The sequence below is a fragment of the Atheta coriaria genome, unplaced genomic scaffold (genome assembly GCF_025399875.1).
Source record: "Atheta coriaria isolate IRGN ID8LTWV9N9 unplaced genomic scaffold, Caltech_Dcor_3.1 hic_scaffold_9_pilon, whole genome shotgun sequence".
Classification (NCBI taxonomy): domain Eukaryota; kingdom Metazoa; phylum Arthropoda; class Insecta; order Coleoptera; family Staphylinidae; genus Dalotia; species Dalotia coriaria.
This window is the reverse complement of record NW_027045451.1, coordinates 11,790,819-11,815,758: the sequence shown is the minus strand read 5'-3', so window position 1 is coordinate 11,815,758 and position 24,940 is coordinate 11,790,819. Positions and strand designations below refer to the sequence as shown.

Sequence of the window (24,940 nt, the reverse complement as noted above, 5' to 3'; positions counted from 1 at the left end):
GAAAAATAGTGAAAATTGCCGAGCGATTTTCAGGCACTTCCCGCATGATTTCTGGGGCCGGCAATAGCGTATCCGTAAGATTAACTCTCTAGCTATCAGAATCCGAAGAGAACGTGCAAATATTGCGAATAGTTCCCGAGATATGAGCCAATTTCCACGATGAAACATTAAAAAAATTGAAAAATAGTGAAAATTGCCGAGCGACTTTCAGGCATGATTTCTGGGGCCGGTAATTGCGTATCCGTAAGATTAACTCTCTAGCTATCAGAATCCGAAGAGAACGTGCAAATATTGCGAATAGTTCCCGAGATATGAGCCAATTTCCACGATGAAACATTAAAAAAATTGAAAAATAGTGAAAATTGCCGAGCGATTTTCAGGCACTTCCCGCGTGATTTCTGGGGCCGGCAATAGCGTATCCGTAAGGTTATCTCTCTAGCTATCAGAATCCGAAGAGAACGTGCAAATATTGCGAATAGTTCCCGAGATATGAGCCAATTTCCACGATGAAACATTTAAAAAAATTGAAAAATTGTGAAATTAGCAGAGCGATTTTCAGGCACTTTCCGCATGATTTCTGGGGGCGGCAATAGTGTGTCCGTAAGATTAACTGTCTAACTATCAGATTCCGCGGGCGGTAATAGGGTACCGTTTAGAAAAGCTTTCGAGCTATTACTACCTAAAGAAAACATGTAAACACTTTAAGAGGTTAACACAACTTTATACTGAAAACAATGTTTCTGCTGTTAAGATATGTGTGACAGGACATTTAAATCCCAACGTTCAATACACGTAATTTATTAGCAAATTAATCTATATATATAAAATTTGCGTGTCACAGTGTTTGTTTCCATACTCCTCCGAAACGGCTTTACCGATTTTTACCAAATTTTATATGAGTATTCAGTAGGTCTGAGAATCGGCTAACATCTATTTTTCATACCCCTAAGTGATAAGGGTTGTTCACCCTTAACTTTTTTTTAAATTTTTGGACAAATTCAAATTGTTTTTATTTTTTTTATAATGTGGAATTAAAAAATACATACAACCCTAAATTTTTCGTTTTTTATCACCAATCCCTATTTCTTTATAGCCATTTTAGTAATTTAATCATTTTTCATCCCGCTCAAAGAAAATTTTTATATGCGTATTCAGTAGGTCTGAGAATCGGTAACTTCATATCTCTAAGTGATAAGGGTGGTTCACCCTTATTTTTTTTTAATTTTAGTCAAAATTTTTTGTTTTTATTTTTTTAATGTGGCAGTAAAATATACATACAACCCTAAATTTTTGGTTTCTTATCACCAACCCCTATTTTTTATAATAAGTAAGTTACTTTTTGTCTACACTAAAATTTATCTAGAAACTTGAAATAATTTATATGGCAAAACAACGTTTGCCCGGTTAACTAGTATTTATTAATTGTAAAAAACAAACCCAATGGCGTGAAATACACAGAAGAACGCTGTGCCTACAGCTGGGAGCAAATGTGTAACCGACGACACGTAACAATGTTAAATCATTATGATACGCTTGTGGAACACCATAAAAAAACGAACATAAACAATAAAACATTTTCAAACTTACCTTTCTGTGCATCTGATGTTTGATAAGGAAAGCAAACACTGAAACAGAAAAACGTAAGTTAGAACAACACACATAAAAGTAAATGCTAATACATTGCCATTGATATTATTTACAAGACTAAAAATCAAAGTTACTTACTCCCTTGCTAAATCGCCTGAGAATTTGGTGAAGAATACATTGAATTCCAGTCTACTGCAACTAATCAACTTTGTTGTTACTCACGCACGCACAAATAACGAGAAAACCGTAAAATGTGTGTACACTCCGCACGCATAGTCAACAAAACGGCTATCATCACTTATACTTTCTTGTCACACCCGTCGAGTATGGATAGAATACGCTTCACGAAATATATATTTCGCGATGCGTGGTCACCCGCGTGAGGTCACTAACAAACTGAAAGAATGTGCACGCAAAACGTCTGCTGTGCGCAGCGTGAACGCAGCATGACGTAGTATCAGCGAAACAAAGCCTGTTTGTTTACACATACTGATAAGCGTCACACGCGAACGCATAGTAACTCCAGTTGTAAGAGCAGTTAAATTTTGTATACATTTTATTAGGAAATATATTAAAAACTTTGATGAAATCGAATTTTAAATAAAAAGTTAAATGTTTTAAATGTAATATTTAATAAAGAAAATCCATACTTAGGATAAAATATTTATTTGGAAAATATACCCGCACATCATTACAATACTAGACACTTCTAGACACTTTATTATAGTTATCTGAAGTCTAGTGGCCAATAAATTGCTTAAATTCTAATAAATTTTATGTAAACTACGGAAAGACTGCGTTATATTTTTGGTATTTGATACAACCGGGGATATCCGGGTCACAGCAGATGTACCACATGCCTCTGCAATATTTTTCCTTCCTTGCGTAAAATTTTCCTTATCTAATGATAATTCGCTCTTTTCTTTGCTTCTTCCATGGAAAGTAGAGGAAAGGATATTCCATTCACACGTTTCTTACAGAATTGGTTTGCGTTTTCTTTGCGTCGGTTCTTTCTCCATAACAATAAACCCAATATACTACTAGTAATAATAATTCCTAGTATTGTTAAAACCAGCAAACTTACTAGAATACTTGAGAATTCCATCTTTTCCCATTTGCATTGGTCAACGAGATACCAATTAGATGATATTTGGTCACCCAGCTCATTGATAATCACTATACCCACTTCAAACAATTCTCCAGTACCATTAAAATTTGGTATTTGAGATAAGTTCAAATTTACGTGGGTTTTTTCAATTTCTCTGTATTTTCTTTGATCGTAATGCCCAACGATCCAACATGTTTGATTTTCTTTAATCGGAACAAGTGAATCATGATTATTTCCTATTTTTTCTCTACAATCACCTGTACAAGTATTATCCGATTCATTGACAAGTAGAACAATGTACAAATTGCTTATTGCTTCATCATATTCAATAGCCGGTATTGAAATAGTAATGGAGTTGTTGCTATTATGTATAGCAGAGGGGTTAAATTGTAGTGATGGTTTAAAAATAGGACAAATAAATTGGTGAGTCAAAAAAGCAGAACAGAATTTTGAGTTGTGTGTTTCTACAGAAACAATTGCTCGATGGATTTCAGGATTACACTGAAATTGTGTCTGAAACAATAAAAATAAAAATAAATCAAAAATGCAAACACGACGTATCGACAGGAAATGCGGCTTACTTTAAAAGTGTATGTGGCACTTTCAGATTCTTGGTAAGAATATTGGTAATTATTAACACGAATTTTAAATCTAAAGAAGGGTCCATTTGTTTTATTGGGATGTTGCCATTGCAAATGTAGAATTCTAAACTCGTCCCATTTAGCAATCAAATTCAGTGGAGGTTGCGGAGCTAATCAAAAGAAACATTTTATTAGCACTTTACTTTTTATATCTATATAGCAAATTACCTCTAATCCATGTTGTTTCGTTCAAAACTGTTTCTACTCCATAATTAGAGTTGCCCTGATTACGGCCAGCAATTGAAATTATGTAGTTTTGGTTGGCGGTAAGATTAGTTAATGTAGTGCAATACATATTTGGCCATATTTTACATGGATTCAAAAAACTATTAACGGTTTGTTGCGTACTATGACCCCCTGAAATGTAATGACATTTTATTATAAAAGAATCTAGTATTCCAGTAGGCGGATAAGGTGGACTCCATCTCAATGATAAACTTGCTTCAGATAAGCTATATACTTCCGCAAATGGAACTTGATTTGGAACTAAAAGTAAGTAAAGTAAGTAAGTAAGATTAAAACTTTTAATTTAAATTTAAAAGTAGTATTTTATGTGATGCAATTATAGCAGACATACCAGTACTTCGTGTCATTACATTAGTCGACAACAATTTATAAATATTATCAAATTTATCCTCGTTCTTATGAGATTGATAAAGAACTAATTTGTAATTAGTATATGGAAGTAAACTGTCAAGTGTAATTAAGTCATTATATTGCAGGTGTTTAGTCCTATTCATCTCTTCTCCTTCGCACCATTCACTCTTGCAAATAGCATATGTATTGAGATAGATTGGGCCACTCCAATGTTCACAATCAACAACTAAGTCTATTTGAATAGAAGTTTCGAAAGTGATAATTTTATTATTAAATGTGTTTAATTGATTGGTTTCAGTTGCATCTGTGTTTCCTGAAACACTATAAATATCACCTTCACCCTTCTTAGTGACTGCGGATACTGTTATACTATAAATGGAATAAGGTTTAAGATTATCTAATGTAATTGCTGTGGTTGTCACATTTCTTGATTGGATAATAAAATTTTGATTCTCATTTTCACAACTTCTCTTGGCTAGAAACTAAAAATTCAAATTTACATTTAGATAATTAAATATTGGTGGCTCACCATCCAAGTGACATGGTAATTGGTAATAATCCCCAAAACAGGTGTTGGTGCTTCCCAGATAACACTAAGATCACTAGATGATGAAGAAATAATTGTTATGTTTCTAACTTTGTTTGGAACTAAAACAAAAAGATAATTAAATTAATGAAATATTACATATGTTATTAATATAATTACCCGATTCGTCTGTTGTAAATATGATGTTATGTATTATTTTGTTGTTTTTAGTTAATTGCACTGTATAATCGGTAAATATGTTCAATGACAATACAGTATTAATCAGTTGTAAGTGTTTTGAATACTGAATTGCATTGCTGGCTTCATCGCGAATTAACATGTAATACTCTTCTAAGAGACAATTTTGACTGGGATTGTACGATGTCACATTTATTGTCGTACGTCTGTCGACACTTTCAATTTGAATTTGATTTGCTTGCAATTCTACAATCAGATTTACAGTAATGTGTATGTTAATATAATATAAAGTACCTTCACATGTTGTATCAAATTCAAATGTTGTCAAATCATCAATAAAACATTCAGATTTTTTTTATCCGTAACACACAAAACTATCTGATAGTTATAGTTGCATTCTTTAATTAAATTAGTAAAATTAATTAAATTAATTTTAATTGATGTTATTTTTCCTTCTGTAATAGTTCCATTTGGTTCAAATATACGAGTGTAATAATATTTCGGTTCCTGGACACCATCATATTTTAATTCTTTATCGTAGATTGTAATTGTGCAATTTGTGACACAATCAGTTTGAGTGGATGCAATCCCAGTTAACATTGGTAGATTTCTTTTTTTACAAAAGGGTGCAACATATTTTAAATTATTACAACCAAAGAAGCATTCACCATTTATATTATTGCAAAAGTTTGAATTACAATTTGCACATTCAGATGCACAATTGCAACCATACTTTCCTCTGTCGCATACTGAAAGAATATATAAACCGTAATGTTTGCGAATGTGTTCTTAATTCTTAATTGTTCTTGTTACTTGTGTTACAATATTTTCCGGTGTATCCGACTGGACAATGACATGATTCTTCATTACACGTTATTCTGTGTGGACATTCTGTAGTGTTGTAGAAATCAGTACATATATTACAATGATTCTGATTATCACTCGATAAAACACCAGTACTCTCATTTGGCAATGAAATTTTAATTTGTGTTATTTTGTGTCGAAGAGAAGAACACTTAATATTATTTGCTGAATCGAAATCGTACTCTAATGATGAGAAATGAAATTTGTTTGTTTCACTTCCCTTGCAGTCTAAATGCCTGACAATGTTTCGAATTGCTATCTTATCATTAGGACTAAAGGAAATGCGTAAATAATATTCAGCATCTTCATATACGTCAGAATAAAATGTTTTATAATTCCATTGTGTGTTTTGATCACTCGTATAGTATTTGGTTTTAATAAGCTCTAGCGAAACATCATACAGTTGTAATGTAATACCTTTCGCAGAATTGGCAAAAAACGAAATACATAAGTAATTAGAAGCCATATAAAACCAATTACTATTAATAAAATTAATGTAGGGTTTACGAGTTTCATAATATGTATCTAAAATAATAATACAACAATTGAATAAAATATCTAAGTACACATTAAAATTTGTTTTCATACAGTTATGATATTTCCACAGAGCATTTTCGGTATTTGAATGTATGAATAAGTTTGTAAAATTGTTAAATTCTCCATCATATTTCGCGTGATATGATAATAAATTTTTGTCGTTGGTTATTACTTCTAATTGTTGATTTATATATCGAATAGAAATTTGATTCCATTCGTCAATTGAGAATAATGCTTTATGTTCAATCTAGAATTAATTTAGGAAAATTTAAGCAATTATATTTAACGTAGCATACCTTATTGACGATATTTTCGCATCCTCTTAATCTATCTTCCGATTTTGTTGGTGACGCTCCTTTTCTACACCGTCTTATAACACTGCCCTGACCATTCCACCCACCGACAATAAAAATAAAACATGTACCTCTTTTTATCATTGGATGTGAACACAAATAAATTTGTGCACTTGATTTTCCCAAAAACGAAAAATTGAGCTCGAAATGATTTCTGATTTTAATTTCTTCTAATTTTTCAAATTTATAATTTTGTGTCAGTTGCGCCGATCGGGTTATAATAATTGGTAACACTAAATGAAAATCATTATTAATATATTATAAAATATACTAAGTGAAAATATTACTTTCCCAAGTATAATCCATTACTGGACCAAACGTTGCGTTGTAGGCTACTTCTTCATTCCACCCATATTTTCCCCAATTAAAATTGATATACCGCAAGGTCTCATTTGCTATAAAATAAAATTGTAAATTTGCTTATATACATATTTATTGAATAAAATACCTGAAATAGGTTCAATCAACTCAGTGAAAGGTGCTGTGATCCATGCAATTGCATCGTTGTAATCATCACTGACACACGTTGCTTGAACTTTGGCATTTTCTCCAGTACCAGTAACATTTGCAAACAACAGATTTGTTTTTCCCCGTATGTGATTAAAATTGGAAGTTAACAGTAACAATATTGGCAACACACGCATTTTATTTTCCGTTTAAAAAGATGACAAGTTATATATGGAATCATAATTAAATTAATTGGATTTATTAAAGTATTGGTACAAAATACAACTGCTTTTTTTTATCTGACACGAAGAATCTTATACGCTTAGTAAAAAGATATGATCTCCTTGATTTTTATCAGCATACGGATAAATTACTGAGTAATTTTGTTTTCAAAATCATACAAACATACATACCATACATGCCTTCATTTTAAATTTATTGATTGAGTTATTGCTTCCTTTGACTTAATTGAATTGATGTATAATAAATAACCACTTCAAAATACTTATTACATTCATTTCAACTAAATCAATGTTTAATTATTTTTGATTACTTAGAATTGATTCTATCCAAACACTTATCTTTATCAATTCCAGTAATCATTATGAGATTACATTTAGTATTGCGCAGTTACTAGTTGCATAATGTTGTAACTTGTCCAAATGTTTTTGATCAGATGAGTCAGTGGAATAATTTTTAACGCACGTAATGGCATACAACACACACGTGAGAAGTGTTTTGAACTGTACTTTTCAGTTGGATTGCTGCTCTTGCTGCCTATGGAACCTTTGTCGCAGCTTAAGATGAACATTTCAAGTCAGTATATTTGAATATTTGTAGAATAGTTTGAAACACTAATATAACAATTACAGAGGCACCTGGTAAAGTAATATCACTATTTTTATTATTTTGCCATACTGTAATAATTTATTTCATTTAGCCTTTCATTGAAATTGATTTGCAATCTATTTTTCATTTTAGGGAAAATTTATTGCATTATTTATTTCTATTCCAAGGTACCGACAAAAAGGGATTATATCTTACTTTTATTATTAGTGGGTGGAACGGAGAAGGAAGTGGTATCAGACGCTGTTTATTTTTCTACATCGTCTGATAACACTTCCTTCTCTCCATCCTCTACAAACTACAAGGACAAATTAAGATGCAAAAATTTCGAAAATAAGGTATGCTATATTGAAAATGTAATTATTTATATTCAAACTAGTTAACCGGGCAAACGTTGTTTTGCCATATAAATTATTTCAAGTTTCTAGATAAATTTTAGTGTAGACAAAAAGTAACTTACTTATTATAAAAAATAGGGGTTGGTGATAAGAAACCAAAAATTTAGGGTTGTATGTATATTTTAATGCCACATTAAAAAAATAAAAACAAAAAATTTCGACCAAAATTTAAAAAAAATTAATGGTGAACAACCCTTATCACTTAGAGATATGAAGTTACCGATTCTCAGACCTACTGAATACGCATATAAAAGTTTTCTTTGAGCGGGATGAAAAATGATTAAATTACTAAAATGGCTATAAAGAAATAGGGGTTGGTAATAAAAAACTAAAAATTTAGGGTTGTATGTATTTTTTAATTCCACATTACAGTAGAATCTTGATAACTCGAACCTTGTTAAGTCGTAATCCTCAGTAACTCGAAAAGATATGCTATTCCCTTCCGCTGAACCCCGAACGACGCACTAACTCGAATTTTTTAGACTCAGTAACTCGAACAATAAGTTATTTCCCTGTGAGGCATTACTCGTACATTTTAATACTCAGTAACTCGAACTGCAAATACTACCTCAGTAAGTCGAAGTTCATAAAATTTTATGATTTCTTACTCGAGATTCCCGGAGCTCAAAACTCGGGATTCCCGGAGCTTAAAACTCGTGGCAATAAAATCAAAAAGGAATGTTCGGGGCTCGGGGCTTCTTATCTATTGTTTTTGTTTTGCACACGTGCAAGGAATGAATTCATTCAATAAACTTTCTAATTTCTAAGAAACATAGATGTTATGTTTCTTCATTTTTGGTCACTTTTGGTTACTTGGCTCAGTCAGTACATATTTGTTTGGCTGTTAACAAGCAACAACATGAGTACAATACAGCAATTGATACACTACGAACTTACATTGAAAGATGTAATGATATCGAGTATCATATATTCGGTTCACTATATGAACTAGAAAAAATAATTGATAAAAAATCTGTAAATGGCTTGAATCAAACGAAGATAACAGATTTTTTATCAATTATTTAAAACATACAGTGTAAGTTCATTCATTATAATTATGTACTTGACTCTCATTTTATGTTACCTAATGTAATTTGTCGTAATAAATGTTCTATGAAATTGTGCCTTTTTATGTCGAAATTTGATGAGTTACCTCTTCATATCTCGAAATTCTTGTTAAGTCGAAAACTTTCTATCTCGAATTTTTTTTGGTTTCCCTTGACATTCGAGTTATCAAGATTCTACTGTATAAAAAAAATAAAAACAAAAGAATTTGTCCAAAAATTTAAAAAAAAAGTTAAGGGTGAACAACCCTTATCACTTAGGGATATGAAAAATAGATGTTCGCCGATTCTCAGACCTACTGAATACGCATATAAAATTTGGTAAAAATCGGTAAAGCCGTTTCGGAGGAGTATGGAAACAAACACTGTGACACGCAAATTTTATATATATATAGAAGATAGGTTATTTTGATGGATGGTGGCAAAATTAAGGATGACAAAGACAGTGACTATAGCACTTTAATCATTGGTTTGATTCACAGGATAGAGCTGGTTCCTGGACATTTTCCTACGATGCAGCACAAGGCTATATGGAGTGCCACTCGCAGTTATTAAACCTATTGTTCTATTGAACAAAATATAAACATGAAGAAAAGAAAAATTTCACCTGGGATAGAAATATACAATTGTTTAAGTATAAATTAATTCGGAATGCATACATGCCATTCTTAAGCACTTTGATGATTGATAATTAAAGTTTGAATTTGCATTTAAATTTTTTTGACATTTACAGCTTATCTGTAATACTTTCGAAACATTCTTATCATATGAACACATTGTAAATATTCCAGGAGCTGATTTTAAGATTGACATTTAAAAAATTCAAACCATATCATCATTGAATCCAAATATATATTAACACAATTATAGCGCAAATTACGGTTATTAAGTATTCTTATTCTGACACGCGATATAGATGTACAACTAGTGTTGGCTTGTTAACTACACGAGTTTGAATTATGAACATGTCCACTAATCAAATAAACCCTATAAATACCGCAATTAAAACATGCAAAACTCAGTTCATATAAAATAACTCAACAACCATGAATAAACAATTGATAATTTTTGCAATTTTATTTTGCATTTTAGTGAGTTTTAAGCCGTTAGATGTAAGTATTTGCATTTCTTAATATACTTATGTATTTACTGGTTGTTGAAATAGGCAAAACCAGCTGATATTACCGACAAGATACAAGACAAAGCACTTGAAATTGCGTTTAAATTAGGTAATATGGCTAATACGGCAAAGGATCAACTTAAAGATGTATTCAAAACCATGCTTGAGAGCAAATAAGAATATTGAGTTCAATGTGTAAACATAAAATGAATAATAATTATTGGAATGTTTCAATGGCATTTTATAATTAAAGAACTTTGCTCACTATACAGAATGGTAGAGAAATATTTGTCCTGTATTTAAAACTTAACCAATACCACATTGCCGGATTTTATTATCAACTAGCTTCCACCCGCGACTTCGTCCCGGTAGTGTTTAATAAAAATGTAATTAGTTTTTACTCTCTTGTTCTAGACATAGTATGTGTCAATTCTATCAATATGATTCGCAATTTTATTTTAAAGAAAATAATTATATAAATAATTGCTAATAATTCACTTCAGGGCGCCATCTCGGATTCAACTATTTAACTATAACTATGATTGAATCTCAATGCAAACTTTTATCCTATAGAAAAGGGCTGTTTTTAGGGTTTTCTAGGCAATTATTTGAATTTTTCTCGCCGTAAAAACCATCCTTGGACTTTAACGAACATTTTAAAAAAAGAATTGGCCAAATTGGTCTAAGCGTTGTTGAGTTATCCGCTTACCAACAGATTTTGCAATATAATATAAATTCATGTTTATATTATAGATTGTAAATAGTTGATTCAGTAAAGGTTATGCAACTTCAATAAAAAGTTAATTTAAATTAAGCAAATTTTCGAATTTTTTGACAAATATCAGATTATTTGCGTTAATATTTGATCACTGAGTGTCTTTTTTTACCTCATCAAATATTATATATAAAATAAATCAATAAAACACATAAAAATATTTGTGTACATTTATATTTATCATACTATCTTATTTCCTCGTCAATGTTTGTCATCATATTCTGCTAAACACAATGGATATTTAGCCTACGTTAAAATATCACAATATTCATTCATTTCATATCGCCTAAAGAGAGTCGTACACTAAATTATGTTTAACAACAGGTTTCGCTTAGAAAATCTAGAATTACATTTTACGTTAGTTTTCATTTCAAACACATGAGCTCACATCGCATTGCCATCTCTCATTACTAAATCAATTCAATTATTTAATTACTCCAATGACGTGCATGCAATCATTCAATCGTCTTAATCGGTAATTGTACAAATAGAAAGGATATGGTATGAATACAGAGATATGAAGATGTGTTAGAAGATTCGATATGGAGAATTCGGGGACGAGAGAACATTGACGAACATTTGTTGGCTTTTTCCTGCGAGATATGTACACATTACAGATTTTTTGATATAGAATCATGAATGATAATAATTGGAAGTGTATGTGTGTGTATGTTTGTATTTATATAGTTGTGTGGTATATGAATTCATTTTGGAGGGTTCTGGAACGAGAGAACAGACAGGAGTGTTCATGTTAGATTTAGTTTAGCGTTATTTACAGATTATCTACACACCGCGTGCGGTTTGATCTGATTGACGCTGTTTGAGTTTACTTACCGACAATTCCATCGAATTCAATTTCGATTCGATTCGGCTTTTTAAAATATTCAAAGATGTGTTTTGTGATTGTATTGACATAAATGTTTTGATTTGCAATTTTGTGCTGTTCGACGTTTTGTGCGTCACGAATTTTCATTTGATTTCAATCAGATCGTGGGTCGGTTTATTTTGAATTTTTGCGAAGGTTTCACAACAATTCGACAAACAACGCCACCTGTCGTTAATTACTCAACACTATGTCCAATTAACCGCCATCTTATTAGCTTTTATGACAACATAACATCAATAACATGATAAGTAATAACCTCAAAGATTGTTTTACATTTCATCATCGCTTAAGCTTACATTATTTAACAATATTTACCATATTTATAATAATAGCATTTATATATATATACTAGCTGACCCGGCAAACTTTGTTCCGCCTCGCTTTGCTCTTGTGCTTGAGAAGCACGAAGTCGAGTCATACTAACACGGCGCTTTTCACGTGCAATTTTTTGTTCTTCTTCAGTTCTTTGATTCGTAATCATTCGAATCCTAATTGCATTACGGTTTTGTCGGATAAGATTTGATCGTTTTGATCACTGCATGTTGAGTGGGGAAGCTACGAAGCATCGCACAAAGAAGAGACGGAGAAAACTCGTTTAGTATCTTCCAAAGAAGTTTTCACTTCAAAAAGTATTAAAAAAAGTATCCTACACTTACTAAGTCTTATTCAAACAAGCACATCAACCGGGCAACTTTAACCAACTCGTACAAACACACACACACACGTCTATGCTTAGGGGGAAGCTATGAAGCATCGCATAAAGAGGAGACGGAGATAATAGAAAACATTATATTTGTGTGCTCTTTTTCTCCCGTAGGCTAAACCATATAAGCGAATATGTTTGTTTCCATTTAGTGTCGTTTAGTGTTCTCTAAAGGAGTTTTCACTTCAAAAAGTATCCTAGTAACCTTCTCCAAACAAAAACAACAACCGGTCGACTTCAACTCACACGTACTCACATACACACGTCTATGCTTAGGGGGGAAGCTACGAAGCATCGCACAAAGAGGAGACTGGGATACTAGAAAATTTTGTATTTGCGTTCTCTTATTCTCCCGCAAGATAATCCATATACGCAAATATGTTTGTCTCTTTTTAGTGTCGTTTAGTGCCCTTTTAGAAAAGTTTTCATTTCAAAAAGTATCCCATTACCTTCTCCTGGCCCTAAGCTACCTCTCCACCAATTTTTAGCTAAATTGGATTAGCCGTTCTTTAGTTATAATGGAGTTAACCAACACGACTTTCTTTTATATATATAGATATATAAGTCGTGTTAGTTACCTTGCTACACAACTTTCAATATAACTCACGTTAGGGAATTTTGTAGCAATAAATTCAAATACAGGGTGATACAGAATTAAATTCCGCATTTTGGGAAATTATTCTGAACTTATGATGACATCGCGTTCGCATGCTATACTAAAAGAACCACAATTAAAAGCAATTGCTGCGCAAAGCTGGCGGCGCGTCGATGTCTTGAAGCATTTATTGAAGTAAAAATTTCCGCAAAAGATATCAATTTTCTAGTTGCAAATATCATGAAAACCAATACTCTAAATGATAAAAACTTTTGCTTACCAGTGTATCAAACGCCGCAAATAAATTAGTATTCGTACTAGGTAACACATTGAGCCAACGAGTTGTGCAGAAGTCTAAAATGGTTCGCACACACTTGATACTTTTTAGACGATGTCCGATACTTAATATCTCTTAAACTAAAAGAGAATTTATCCCAGTAAGTTGTAGATTATGAAAAATTGGAAAATTCTCTATATGAGTATCTCAATACGAGTCACTTCAACAGCTACCCTCGTATGGTGCCCTGAACGCGAATCACTTCTACCGCTACCCTTATACGGCGCCCTGAATACGAGTCACTTCTACCGCTACCCTCATACGGTGCCCTGAATACGAGTCACCTCTACCGCTACCCTCATACGATGCCCTGAACACGAGTCACTTCTACCGCTACCTTCACACGGAGCCCTGAACACGAGTCACCTCTACCGCTACCCTCACACGGTGCCCTGAACACGAGTCACTTCTACCGCTAACCTTATACGGTGCCCTGAACACGAGTCACTTCTACCGCTAACCTCATACGGTGCCCTGAACATGAGTCACCTCTACCGCTACCCACATACGGTGCCCTGAACAAGAGTCACTTCAACCGCTACGTGCAAATATTGCGAACAGTTCCCGAGATATGAGCGAATTTCCATGATGAAACATTAACAAAATTGAAAAATAGTGAAATTTGCCGAGCAATTAGCTGGCACTTCTCGCATGATTTCTAGGGGGCGGCAATAAAGTTGTAGATTATGGAAAATTGGAAAATTCTCTATATGAGTATCTCAAAACGAGTCACTTCAACAGCTACCCTCGTATGGTGCCCTGAACGCGAGTCACTTCTACCGCTACCCTTATACGGCGCCCTGAACAGGAGTCGCCTCTACCGCTACCCTCATACGGTACCCTGAATACGAGTCACCTCTACCGCTACCCTCATACGATGCCCTGAACACGAGTCACTTCAACCGCTACCTTCACACGGAGCCCTGAACACGATGCCCTCGATGAACACGATGCGACAAACCTCGTCGAGCGAAATACACAGAAGTACACGCAACTTACAGCAGGGAGCAAGAGTATAGCCGACGGCACGCCACAATGTTAAAGAATCATGATTTGCTTGTGGAACGCAATTAAAAACAAAACAGAACAAAAATAATAAAACATTTACAAACTTACCTGACTGTGCATCGGATATTTGAGAAGAAGATCAAATACTGCAACAGAGAAACATGAGTTAAAACAACGCACATAATTGTAAATTCCAATGCATTATAATAACTGATATTGTTTACATGACTAAAAATCAATGTTACTTACTCCTTTGCTAAATCGCCTGCAATTTTGGTGAAGAATACATTGAATTCTAGTTTTCTGCAACTAATCACCTCTGTTGCTGATCACTCACGCACAAATGAAGAGAAAACCGGAAAATGTGTGTACACTTCACACACGCGACACGCGAGAGTTAACAAAACGCCTATCACTTATACTTTCTTCGAACAGCCCTCCAATATGGATAGAATACGCTTCACGATACATCACCCACCGCGTGAGGTCAATAGCAAACTGAAAGAATGTGCACCCGAAACGTCTGCAGTATGCAGAGTGAACGCAACATGACGTAGTATTACGCGATAAAAACCTGTTTGTTTTTTGCGAAAACAAAACAACTCTAGTTGTAAGAGCTGTTTTATACACATTTTATTAGAAGATATATTAAAAACTTAATATATTAAAAAAACTATGATGAAACCAAATTTTAAATAGGAAGTTAATGTTATAAACGTATTAATAAATACATAAAATCCACACTTAGGACTTTATTTTCGCATAAAAAGCGATACAAAAAACAAATAAGTAACAATTTAATTTATTGCTGCTTCTTTTCTTTCCCTATGTTTTCTTGACTTTCTTGTTGTAGAGGTGTGAACGTCACAAACCAAAAACAAGACCAAATCGGGAAAATAATACAAGTTGCAATTGAAAACAAATTATTGCCATAAATCAAATAGTCTTCAATACTAAACCGCAATGCCTTTTGTAATGACATATAAGAACGTCCTAAATTCTCTTTGATAGAATCATTCGGAAATGAAACATACGTATAAATCATTACAGTGCAGAATGCTACAACTGCCGGATGCGCAAGCAACCAGATCAATTTCTGTGTTATTGTACACCGTTTACATGTGCTGGGATTAATCAGCAATGCAAGCGGAATGTAAATCGCACCTAAAAACATCGCTAAAGAAATGTTAAACATCGCAATCCAATTGAGCGCAATAGCGAATTCCATAAGCAGAACAATATTCAAAAATGTCATGCTCATTTGATGTGGAATTCTTATGACTAGAGGTAAGACTATCGGAATGATTGATATTATTGACAAGGCGATTAAAATGGAAATATCTAGCTGGTAACCAAATTGTGCACCGATTTCTACTGCTTTCTGTGGGATAAACGGCACGCAGAATCCTAAAGCGTGGAAAATCAAGAAAACAATCCACATGCGACCATAACCATGATTTTCCTCGTTTATACCGTTGTTGCATTCGTTTTCAAAATCTTTCTTCCATTCTTCAATACTTTTTGTTTCTGATGGTTTGTTTACAATTTTCTTGGCGGTGTCCACATTTTCTGAATTTACTTCTGCTTCAATTGAATAAGTCTCATGTAGTTGGCACCATTTAGCATAACCTTTTATGTATAAAGTTGCTATTAATAAGGCTAAAGCCGGGATGTAAAGTCCAATGGATATGTATCTATGATGAGCTGGTAATAAATAAAAGAAGAAAGACTGATGGAAACGTTCTAGAAGATTGTTTAAACTCCGGAAGGTTCCCTCAAGGATTCTGCCCATGGTGTAAAAGCTAGCTCGTGGTTGTTTGGAATTTGTAGGGCCAAAACCTTCGAGAGTTAAGGCTTGGATGGCAAAACGGTAGAAAAGGCCATGATTTCCATTCGGAGTCTATGTAAATACAAATTTTTGATTTAAATCATAAAAATATTGTGTTTATTTTAATACTTACACCAGTAGCTTGTGTAGACACCATATTCATCAAAGTGACAAACGAATATTTCCACTCTTTATAAAATATTCTTAATTTTTTCGGCAAAGATGAAATAAATCGCCATGAAACACTCCAATCTTTAAACGGGGTGCGCACTTTATCAGCAGCGCGATTTTTAAAAGTCACTTCAAGACCTTCCTTCATACACATTTTGTTTGCAAGATTGAATAAATCTAAATTGGGTAGTTGTCCATTTAATCCTTCGATTTTTATATCAATTTTACCTAAAGTAACATTCAAATAAAAGATACAACCCAAAAAATTACAAAAATGTCTACATACTTATGTCAACATCATGAAACTCCAAATTAATAGCAGCTTGAATAGATCCAGCTCTTCCTTTCATATCACCAGAGTCTAATACACCGGAAGTTCCGCATGATACTCCATGATATGCTTCTAGCCAGGCTTGCATTCCAAGCTGTTCATGTTCAGTTATGAGCAGGATGAGATCTTTTGCCCAATATTTCTCTTCTGTAATTTATTACAATTAATATTGATCAGTTATGGGTGGAAACTTAAACTTACTGATTGCAAACTTGGCAAAAGCTAACATTATAGCAATGGAAGGAACTGTAGTCGGATGAACACTAGTTTTCGGACGATATGGAACAGTTAAAACAAGAGCTTCAGTACTGGCTGCTCTGGGAGCTCGAATAATGCCATAAACATTTTTTCCTGGGAATTTCTACAAAGAAAATAATGGATATTAATAGATTATAAAAGAAATATCCTGTAAGTTATGATAATTTAGTCTATAGTAAGTAAAAACATAACTTCTCAACAATTTACAAACAAATTATAACAAAAATGTCAATAAAAATGAGTTTTTCAAGTAAAAAAACAAGAAAACACAAGTGATTACTCTTGTAAATTACCAGTTATCCAGAATAATTAACAAGTAAATTAATTTAAATATTACCTGTCCTTTCCCCAGTGGATAATTCAATGAGAAGTTGTGCGTATAAGTGTCCAGCCCAATTTGTTGAAACTTAGCAAGCAGCCATGAGTAAGGTAAGGAATCCTCATACTTTTTCATTTCATCCAGTAATTCCGCATGATATTGTTTGGCTGCTGGTTCATCACGAAACTCAGACTTGACTAAACCAGGTAAAAGGGCGTTTTCAGAAAAGTATGTAGCCCCATTGAATTGTGGTGAGGCTAGGATGCAAAAGTATGCAATTCCAACCACATACAAAAAGACACATAGTTTTGGATAGTATTTTAACAGAAGTTTAATTGCTTTGCCATGACCTGCACTTGGATCGGTTAAGAGACCCATTTTTGTTCTTATTAATTTTAGGGCCAGGCCCTTGAATTTAACTTGCCGATAACCTAACTTAATTTGTAAACAAACACGAAACGAGACTTACTTGACAAGTGGCGCCCTCATGGATTTTTGTGTTCTTTTCAAAATATTTAAAATATGCTGTATATTATTCTATAAATATAAATATTATATTCTTGTTTAAATTAATATAAATATATAATATTAATTATTAAATACAATATGATAATAACACTTTGTTTTTCTCTAAGTTGGTAGTATGCAATAGTAAACATTGGAATAGAACTAGATCCGTATGGCAGCAGTGGTAATGCCAAGGTCGTCGCGTTTGACGTTCGACTGGTTGTTTGGTGATGTTTGTGTGTGTTTACATAATTGTACCACATTTGTTATTTGTCATTATTCGAACAATAAGCGTGACAATTAATCACCGTGTGATAATCGCGTGAAGAAAAAAGTCGCGGATTCTTATCGGCTGCGCGCAACTATCTAATCAAATGCAATTGTTCGTGTCTGAATCGAAATCGTGCGCGTTCGGGGGCTACGCGACTGTTCGATCGCTCGCACCTGAAAATGATTCACAATAATAGATAATTATTTGGATGTAGCCGTGTGTCGAACAATAAGAACAATCGGAGCAAATCAATCAAAAAATCGCGAGGCATTTAATCAATTCGCGCATCGGATCAAAACCAATGTCGCGCGCGCGTATCGTCTGCACTTGTTGAGAACGTCAACTTCATAAAAACGATATTGTAAGTTGTTCCTTTGTTTTATTTAATTCCTTTTATATTCAATTTTATTATATTCGCCTAGTGTGTGCATACTGAATGACGTTAAAGCAACAGTTAAAGTGCGTTAAGTTAAGGTAGAAAGTGATAAAAGTCATATCCGTTTTTGTGACCCAGTGGAACACTAAGCAACAACAAAATCAACAGTTTTCTAGGCTATTAAAATTCTTTTGTGGAAAGTAAAAGTGGCTGAGTATATTTAGAAGTTTCGGTTTATGTTTAACCACATCATCATCTCGCGTGTGTTATGCTCAGAGTTATTTTTAAATTATTCGCGGCTATTTTAAAGCTTTTTTTCATGCTGGAGGCTTTTCTATGGGAAATATATCAGCCAATTAAAATGTTATCAATTAAACCACGATTTATGCGCGAATTGTGCGGATAAAATCTATAAAAATTGACATCCTGTTGACAACTAATAGGAATAATCTGTGAAAATTCAGTTTATGATAATTTATTAATATTTATTCATCATTATCACTCTTTTTTCTTAGTTACTTGCTTAAAATTGTCGTATTTTGTTTCAAATGTTGTCAAATAGGTTTATAACAGTATAATTTCTTTAAAAATTAACTTTTCTTTGTTTTCCGACTTGATTTACATTAAAAATCACATTTTTCTTTTATTTTTGGCACATTTTGCTTTAAAATTCAACTTTTTTATGTTTTTCTGTATCATTTCTTATAAAAATTAAGTTTTATCAAATTTTACCACTTAATCTCTTGAAAACCAAGTAAAACATCATTTTTTAAATGTTTTCTTACACTTTGTACAGAAAAATTGGTTATTGTACGTTTTTTTGTTGATTTTTCTGCATAATTTCACGAAAAATTCAAAAAATTACTATTTTTGATAATAAAAATCTGGATTCTAATTCCAGATGATGTTGCCCTCATTGATATCGCCATGGGAACACCTGGCGATCAACGCAGACTTAGACACTTAAACGATTCCGACCCGCTTCTTCACCAGGAGGAGCACCGCCGAAATGATGACCACACACAACAACCACCACAGCCAGTAGCACCACCACCACCAGCAACAAGTAAGACATTCACCACAATTTACTACGATTTAATCTATAATTTTCTTTATTTTGTTTCCTGCAGTTGTCAAAAATGAATTCCACCCGCACGACGCGATCAAAACCGAGCCGCTGGAGCAGACCTACATCGACAGCTACTTTCCGGAGCAGAAAAACACGCACACCAACATCAAACCGGAAGATATCGCCGGGCCATCGGGCCTACAAACACCCAACACGGCATTATGTCCGAAAACCAAGAGTAACATCACCCCGAAAAAGATCAAAAAGACGCCGTCGAAGAAGCAGTACGTGTGCGCCGTGTGTCAAAAGTGTTTTCAGAATGTTAGTAAATTCGCCAAGCATCAACAGGTGCACGGTAGCGGATCACCATTTAAATGTGAGCACTGTAAGAAATCATTCTCTTCGAAATTCAAACTCGTGCGACACGTGTTGATTCATTCCGATCGCAAGCCATTCAGTTGCACGATGTGCGAACGCACTTTTCATCGCAAGGACCATCTGAAGAATCACATCAAAGTGCACAGTCCATGTAAAAAGCTCTACGTTTGCGATAATACGTCATGTAAGAAAGAATACACATCGTTGATCAGCTTCAGGAAACATTTGGCGTTTCATGCGGCGGAAGATGGCGCTTTGAATTGTTTAATATGCGAGAAATCGTTTGAAACAAAAGAAGAAATTTTATATCATTTGAAAGTTCACGCCGGCAGCCGTACAGTGAAGAACCCGGATGAGAAAAAGTATTGTTGTGATCATTGCGATCGTAAATTCTTCACGAGGAAGGATGTACGTCGACATATGGTTGTCCATACAGGACGAAGAGACTTTTTGTGTCAGTTTTGCCCGCAGCGCTTCGGTCGCAAAGACCACTTGGTTCGACACATCAAGAAATCACATTCGAAAGCGACCGATTCAGATGTTGAGGTGAAAACAGAGCAAGCCGCCACTGGTGTGGCGATTAAAGCTGAGGCAGATGAGTCTAGTCTATCACAACCCGAGGATTTCACTGATGGATTGGATTTAGATTCACTGCTGCAACCGTTGTCCGGTTATTTACCACCGGCGCACCCTCAGGGAGAACTCGCCGATCTCGGCCGCGAAGTATTAGATGTGATACCTGATCCCCTGGCGGGGAATGCTTTGGACGCGTCCATCGACGACATTCAAGCAAACTTTTTTAATTATCTAGAGGACGACGTGCGCGAAACTGCTCCACTGCCGGCGTTCAGTCAAATATTCCAACACCAACCGCCACAGCTACCACAGCCGCCATCACCGAGGTAATATTATGGGTGGTTTCATTGCAAAACATTTGAAATTCTATTTGAAACAATCACGATTTCACACATTTAACAGTGCAAAGCTTTAATTTGATTGTAGGCAACCCAACTCACATAATCACATAACCTGTCACATTTAATCTGGAAAACATTTTTGGAAATCGAAAAAGTCAGTTGAGTGTAATGATAACGTGATTGCAATTGAATCTCGTGTCGGAAGCAAATAGAATTTGAAATATATTTGAATGACCCAATAATATATTATTGAATAATCCAAAGATAAGAACGCTAAACACATAGTAAGTGTAGTCATTATATTTTTATACCCAAAAAGTGTTTTTTAACTATTTATTATATTTTTGTTTGTTTTTTTTTATACGTGTACGATAACAAATTACATAGTAGCGTTAAGAGATTCTATATTTATATTTATATACGCATATATGAGCGAGAGAGTTAAGCGATAAGCATATTTATTGTTAAAACAAGATTTCGATCACAATATCTATATATCTATCAGGTTATTACATTTTTACGTGCCGATGGACCGTGATAAGTTCGTAAATGTGATAAGTGTTCCGAGGTCCATGCGGTGAAACAATCAGATTTGTGGAATTTATTGCTTCTTAAATACTGTCGATCGCGCCGATTGATAAAGAAAAAAACCGCAAAACAATGCGAATGCTGATGATGGTATCAGCAGCGAGATGATAACAGACGAATATCATTGACAATAAACCTTGAAACCTGAAAATATCTTACCTGAAACGCTTCGTTTGCTTTTAAATGTTGTTTACTAATTACTTGTAGCTGTTATTATTTATTTACGTTGATTGTTGATGAAAAATCGAATCACTTGCAAATCGATCTGATTAGGTGTCGGTTCAGGTTTTGAAATATGTTGAAATGATGGGTTTTTAACCAGTGAAATACTTAACACTTTAAACAAACTTATAAAAAGTACAAAAATCGCAACAATGTGAATGTGTTATTTTTGGCTAGGTTACCATAACGTGTTTGTTTTGTATGTAGATAGGAAACAATGAGCGTTCGACGATGCATTCCTCCTCCGTGTATATATAAATACCTAAATTATTACGTTTTTGATTTGATCGTATCTACCTCAATACTTTAAATATGTTTGCAACAATCATTGCTGGATATTCAGCTAGTCATAGTGTTTAAGATGATGATAGGGAGAGAGCGGTACATGCGGGGATGTATTTTTTATAAGCGTAGATTATAATATCATGTTTGACGAAGAAATGTGGAGATGTGCAGAGATTTAACTACCTACATGCTATATATTTATCTTTATCGGATTTAGAGAGATGTAAATAAGAGTTCTACTGTTAATAACTATTCTATATATTTTTATATTGTAGTACTGCATAATAATACATTATGATACATATTTTAATAATTTATTGTGTTTTTATTAGTGAAAAATGTTAAAAACGATTGTTTTTCAGATTTAGTTTAGTTTAGTTTTTGTTGGTGTAAGTGAGCGTACGCGAAATTATAGGAACTATATTTTCTATTTTATTTTTTTAAATATTTATTTATAAAATTCTACGTGATTTAATTGGATTTTACAATTTTATATGTTGAGTTAACATGTTTCGCCCTGAGGGCATCTTCATCAACTTTTATGTTTAACTCAACATATAAAATTGCAAAATCCAATTAAATCACCTAGAATTTTATAAATAAATTGTATTAAAAAATATACAATGGATTACGTATTCACAATTGAAAATAATAAAATCTATTTTATTTGGTTTTTATTATAAATACGGATTTTTATTGCATTTTTCAAATGTTTTGATTGGTTGTTTTTTGAATTACTTGAATTTTTACAATTATCCGCTGGAAAATGATAATTGTGTGCATTTTATCACGTTATAGCAACGTGTCCTTTAATCCAGGAACAAAAATTAACAAATATTGGAATTTTACGCAGATTGGTATCTGCTTAATCTTTTGTAAGCTGGTTATAAACTCAATTGCTCTAGTAAATATCCGGTAAATATTTCCTGAATTGTGACCATCGATGTCATGTCTATATTTTAAGCCATAATTGCAAGAAATTAAAATATTTTTCGTCGTAACACAGAGAAATTAATATAAACAAACCAAGTTGTACATATTCTGTTTTTATACAGAGTTTATCGGTTAAACGAGGCTATATCGTTTGCAATAGTTGTGTCCCTGAGTAAACTTACGCTCAGCATGTTGCTTATCTCTAAATAATTCTTTGTTTTGGCGTTAGATGTGGCTGCAATGCACTTATTTGCATTAAATTCGGGTTTAGTTTCTCGCAGCAGTCAGGTCAAAATATCGTATCAGTTTATTTATTTTTTGTTAGTGCACATTGCGTGCACATTGAGTTAGATAGAAGCAAGCGATGACATGCACCGAATTGGTTTTTGTTATCAGCGAGGCAATGCATCGAGGTGAATTCACACACTGCACAAAAATAAACTGTATTGTCACCTTAAATAAGTATTACTTTGTTATTTGCTCTTAAAACATCAATATATCAAAATAAAACATTCGGATTTATTAAACTGCTATAAATATTTATTTGGTTTTTATTATTTTAATTTAAAATATTTATTTCAATTTTTACAGTTAAATATTTGACTGAAATAAATTGAAAAATGCAATAGATTGAAATTTTTATAAGTTATATATTTCAAATAAATTAACATTCATTTGGCTTTTGGTGTCACATTCAAATATCAGTACATAATATTTTATACAAATATAACATGGTTTAACAACATTTGTTTTTATCTTTTTTTCACATAGTTTTCTTTAATTTCTACCTCAACCGCTTTAAAATTTAATCGGAATTATAATACAACATAACTTCTATCCATATAAAACAATTTCAATATAAAATAGACTCAATAATAGACCCAGGTTTTACATAAAATTAGTATATATACCACATACTAACATTTTAGCAATTCATCGTGAACGTTAAGTTAAACACACATACGTCCAGGCACATATATACAATTGTTATATATAATACGTATAAAAATCGAAATTTAAGCTGCGTTTTCTCTTCTATAACACATATACGTTATAGTAATCACACACAATCACTCAAAACTTTTGAAAATAGCATTAAATATACTAATAGTACATTGAGTTGCCTATATGCATCAGAACTATAGGCTATTCGTTTAAATAAAAAAATTTATATAGCCATTTAAATTCGATTAGGTCAATGATTGTGTGTGGAAACTATAAAAAATTAATTTGTTTAAATTTAATTTAAATTTATTTTAAATTTAAATTTTACTCTAATCATGATGTAAACTTTGGACGATTTTCAACGTGTTTTAAATTATTATATTCCAATATAATCCAAAGCATCATGTTTACTTTCAATTTAGTTTCGTTATTTAGATTTCATCATCGTCAAAGCGCACGCATCGTTAATCAAGTTTGTCGTAAGTTTCAAGCGGAACGGTACAGTACAGATGTTGATATTTAAAGTTTTATTACACTCGAGATTAAAAAGCTTCTTAAGTTTAGTGTTAAGTTGAGATATAGTCATTTTGCGGTTCTAATCGATAACAAAATATATATTTTCTAAATTAATTAATTAATGAAAATGAAAAACTACAGTTTAATAAAATTAGAAGCGGTATTTAAAGATACAATTCTCGATAAACATTTTATAGTTTGGAAGATTATTCTGATGTACATACAATATCTTCTTTTAATTACAATTATTTATTAGGATGTCCATGTTATACACAATCGTAGTAGGTTTATTGATAGGCCTGTGAATATTATCGGAAAATAACCTACAAAATGTTAGTTTTAACAAAATAATTTATGTTTAGCCTTAAAATATTAAAATTAATTATTTTCAAATTATTAAAGCGTAATTTTTGGTTTTGCACTAATAATTATGTAA

General features: G+C 33.0%; 4 protein-coding genes and 1 long non-coding RNA gene across 8 annotated transcripts; 2 read left to right on the top strand and 3 right to left on the bottom strand.

Moving 5' to 3' along the window:
• Positions 1-2,237: 2,237 nt before the first annotated feature.
• LOC135799318 (uncharacterized) lies at positions 2,238-5,063 on the bottom strand. 2 transcript variants are annotated; one of them, XM_065312380.1, is made up of 8 exons: positions 4,952-5,063; positions 4,640-4,903; positions 4,463-4,581; positions 4,304-4,415; positions 3,914-4,246; positions 3,505-3,822; positions 3,277-3,446; positions 2,238-3,208 (listed from the first exon to the last, which is right to left on the bottom strand). In XM_065312380.1, the coding sequence occupies exons 2-8, from the start codon at positions 4,797-4,799 to the stop codon at positions 2,489-2,491; spliced, it is 1,932 nt and encodes a 643-aa protein (XP_065168452.1). In that variant the 5' UTR covers positions 4,800-4,903; positions 4,952-5,063; the 3' UTR covers positions 2,238-2,488. The 2 variants fall into 2 exon arrangements, with proteins under 2 accessions (XP_065168452.1, XP_065168451.1); XM_065312379.1 differs by having other exon boundaries at positions 3,914-4,415.
• A 252-nt stretch (positions 5,064-5,315) lies between these two features.
• LOC135799319 (uncharacterized) lies at positions 5,316-7,355 on the bottom strand. 2 transcript variants are annotated; one of them, XM_065312382.1, is made up of 5 exons: positions 6,860-7,344; positions 6,699-6,806; positions 6,483-6,644; positions 6,110-6,305; positions 5,832-6,046 (listed from the first exon to the last, which is right to left on the bottom strand). In XM_065312382.1, exons 1-4 carry the CDS (start codon positions 7,053-7,055, stop codon positions 6,301-6,303), a joined length of 471 nt encoding a protein of 156 aa, XP_065168454.1. In that variant the 5' UTR covers positions 7,056-7,344; the 3' UTR covers positions 5,832-6,046; positions 6,110-6,300. The 2 variants fall into 2 exon arrangements, with proteins under 2 accessions (XP_065168453.1, XP_065168454.1); XM_065312381.1 differs by having other exon boundaries at positions 5,316-6,305; positions 6,355-6,644; positions 6,860-7,355.
• A 156-nt stretch (positions 7,356-7,511) lies between these two features.
• On the top strand, positions 7,512-10,560 carry LOC135799151 (uncharacterized). 2 transcript variants are annotated; one of them, XR_010549897.1, is made up of 3 exons: positions 8,028-8,042; positions 9,649-10,278; positions 10,332-10,560. It is a non-coding gene; the product is annotated as an uncharacterized lncRNA (long non-coding RNA). The 2 variants fall into 2 exon arrangements; XR_010549896.1 differs by having other exon boundaries at positions 7,512-10,278.
• Positions 10,561-15,327: 4,767 nt separating this feature from the next.
• On the bottom strand, positions 15,328-17,973 carry GAA1 (glycosylphosphatidylinositol anchor attachment 1). Its single transcript, XM_065311385.1, has 5 exons — positions 17,516-17,973; positions 17,122-17,281; positions 16,876-17,067; positions 16,552-16,817; positions 15,328-16,490 (listed from the first exon to the last, which is right to left on the bottom strand). Exons 1-5 carry the CDS (start codon positions 17,873-17,875, stop codon positions 15,393-15,395), a joined length of 2,076 nt encoding a protein of 691 aa, XP_065167457.1. The 5' UTR covers positions 17,876-17,973; the 3' UTR covers positions 15,328-15,392.
• A 232-nt stretch (positions 17,974-18,205) lies between these two features.
• On the top strand, positions 18,206-22,423 carry LOC135798527 (gastrula zinc finger protein XlCGF26.1-like). The gene is made up of 3 exons (XM_065311387.1): positions 18,206-18,636; positions 19,553-19,717; positions 19,782-22,423. The coding sequence occupies exons 2-3, from the start codon at positions 19,579-19,581 to the stop codon at positions 21,002-21,004; spliced, it is 1,362 nt and encodes a 453-aa protein (XP_065167459.1). The 5' UTR covers positions 18,206-18,636; positions 19,553-19,578; the 3' UTR covers positions 21,005-22,423.
• Positions 22,424-24,940: the final 2,517 nt, after the last annotated feature.

Excerpts from the sequence above, each read along its gene's own strand:
- LOC135799318 (XM_065312379.1), bottom strand. The coding sequence starts at position 4,799 with ATGTTAATTCGCGATGAAGCCAGCAATGCAATTCAGTATTCAAAACAC. Across the intron at positions 3,447-3,504 it reads CGAAACAACATGGATTAGAG|CTCCGCAACCTCCACTGAAT; the intron begins GTAATTTGCTAT and ends TCTTTTGATTAG. Across the intron at positions 3,209-3,276 it reads GTGCCACATACACTTTTAAA|ACACAATTTCAGTGTAATCC; the intron begins GTAAGCCGCATT and ends TTATTGTTTCAG.
- LOC135799319 (XM_065312381.1), bottom strand. The coding sequence starts at position 7,055 with ATGCGTGTGTTGCCAATATTGTTACTGTTAACTTCCAATTTTAATCAC. Across the intron at positions 6,645-6,698 it reads AATGGATTATACTTGGGAAA|TGTTACCAATTATTATAACC; the intron begins GTAATATTTTCA and ends ATTTTCATTTAG. Across the intron at positions 6,306-6,354 it reads GCGAAAATATCGTCAATAAG|ATTGAACATAAAGCATTATT; the intron begins GTATGCTACGTT and ends AATTAATTCTAG.
- GAA1 (XM_065311385.1), bottom strand. The coding sequence starts at position 17,875 with ATGGGTCTCTTAACCGATCCAAGTGCAGGTCATGGCAAAGCAATTAAA. Across the intron at positions 16,818-16,875 it reads GTTTCATGATGTTGACATAA|GTAAAATTGATATAAAAATC; the intron begins GTATGTAGACAT and ends ATGTTACTTTAG. Across the intron at positions 16,491-16,551 it reads TGTCTACACAAGCTACTGGT|ACTCCGAATGGAAATCATGG; the intron begins GTAAGTATTAAA and ends GTATTTACATAG.
- LOC135798527 (XM_065311387.1), top strand. The coding sequence starts at position 19,579 with ATGGGAACACCTGGCGATCAACGCAGACTTAGACACTTAAACGATTCC. Across the intron at positions 19,718-19,781 it reads ACCACCACCACCAGCAACAA|TTGTCAAAAATGAATTCCAC; the intron begins GTAAGACATTCA and ends TGTTTCCTGCAG.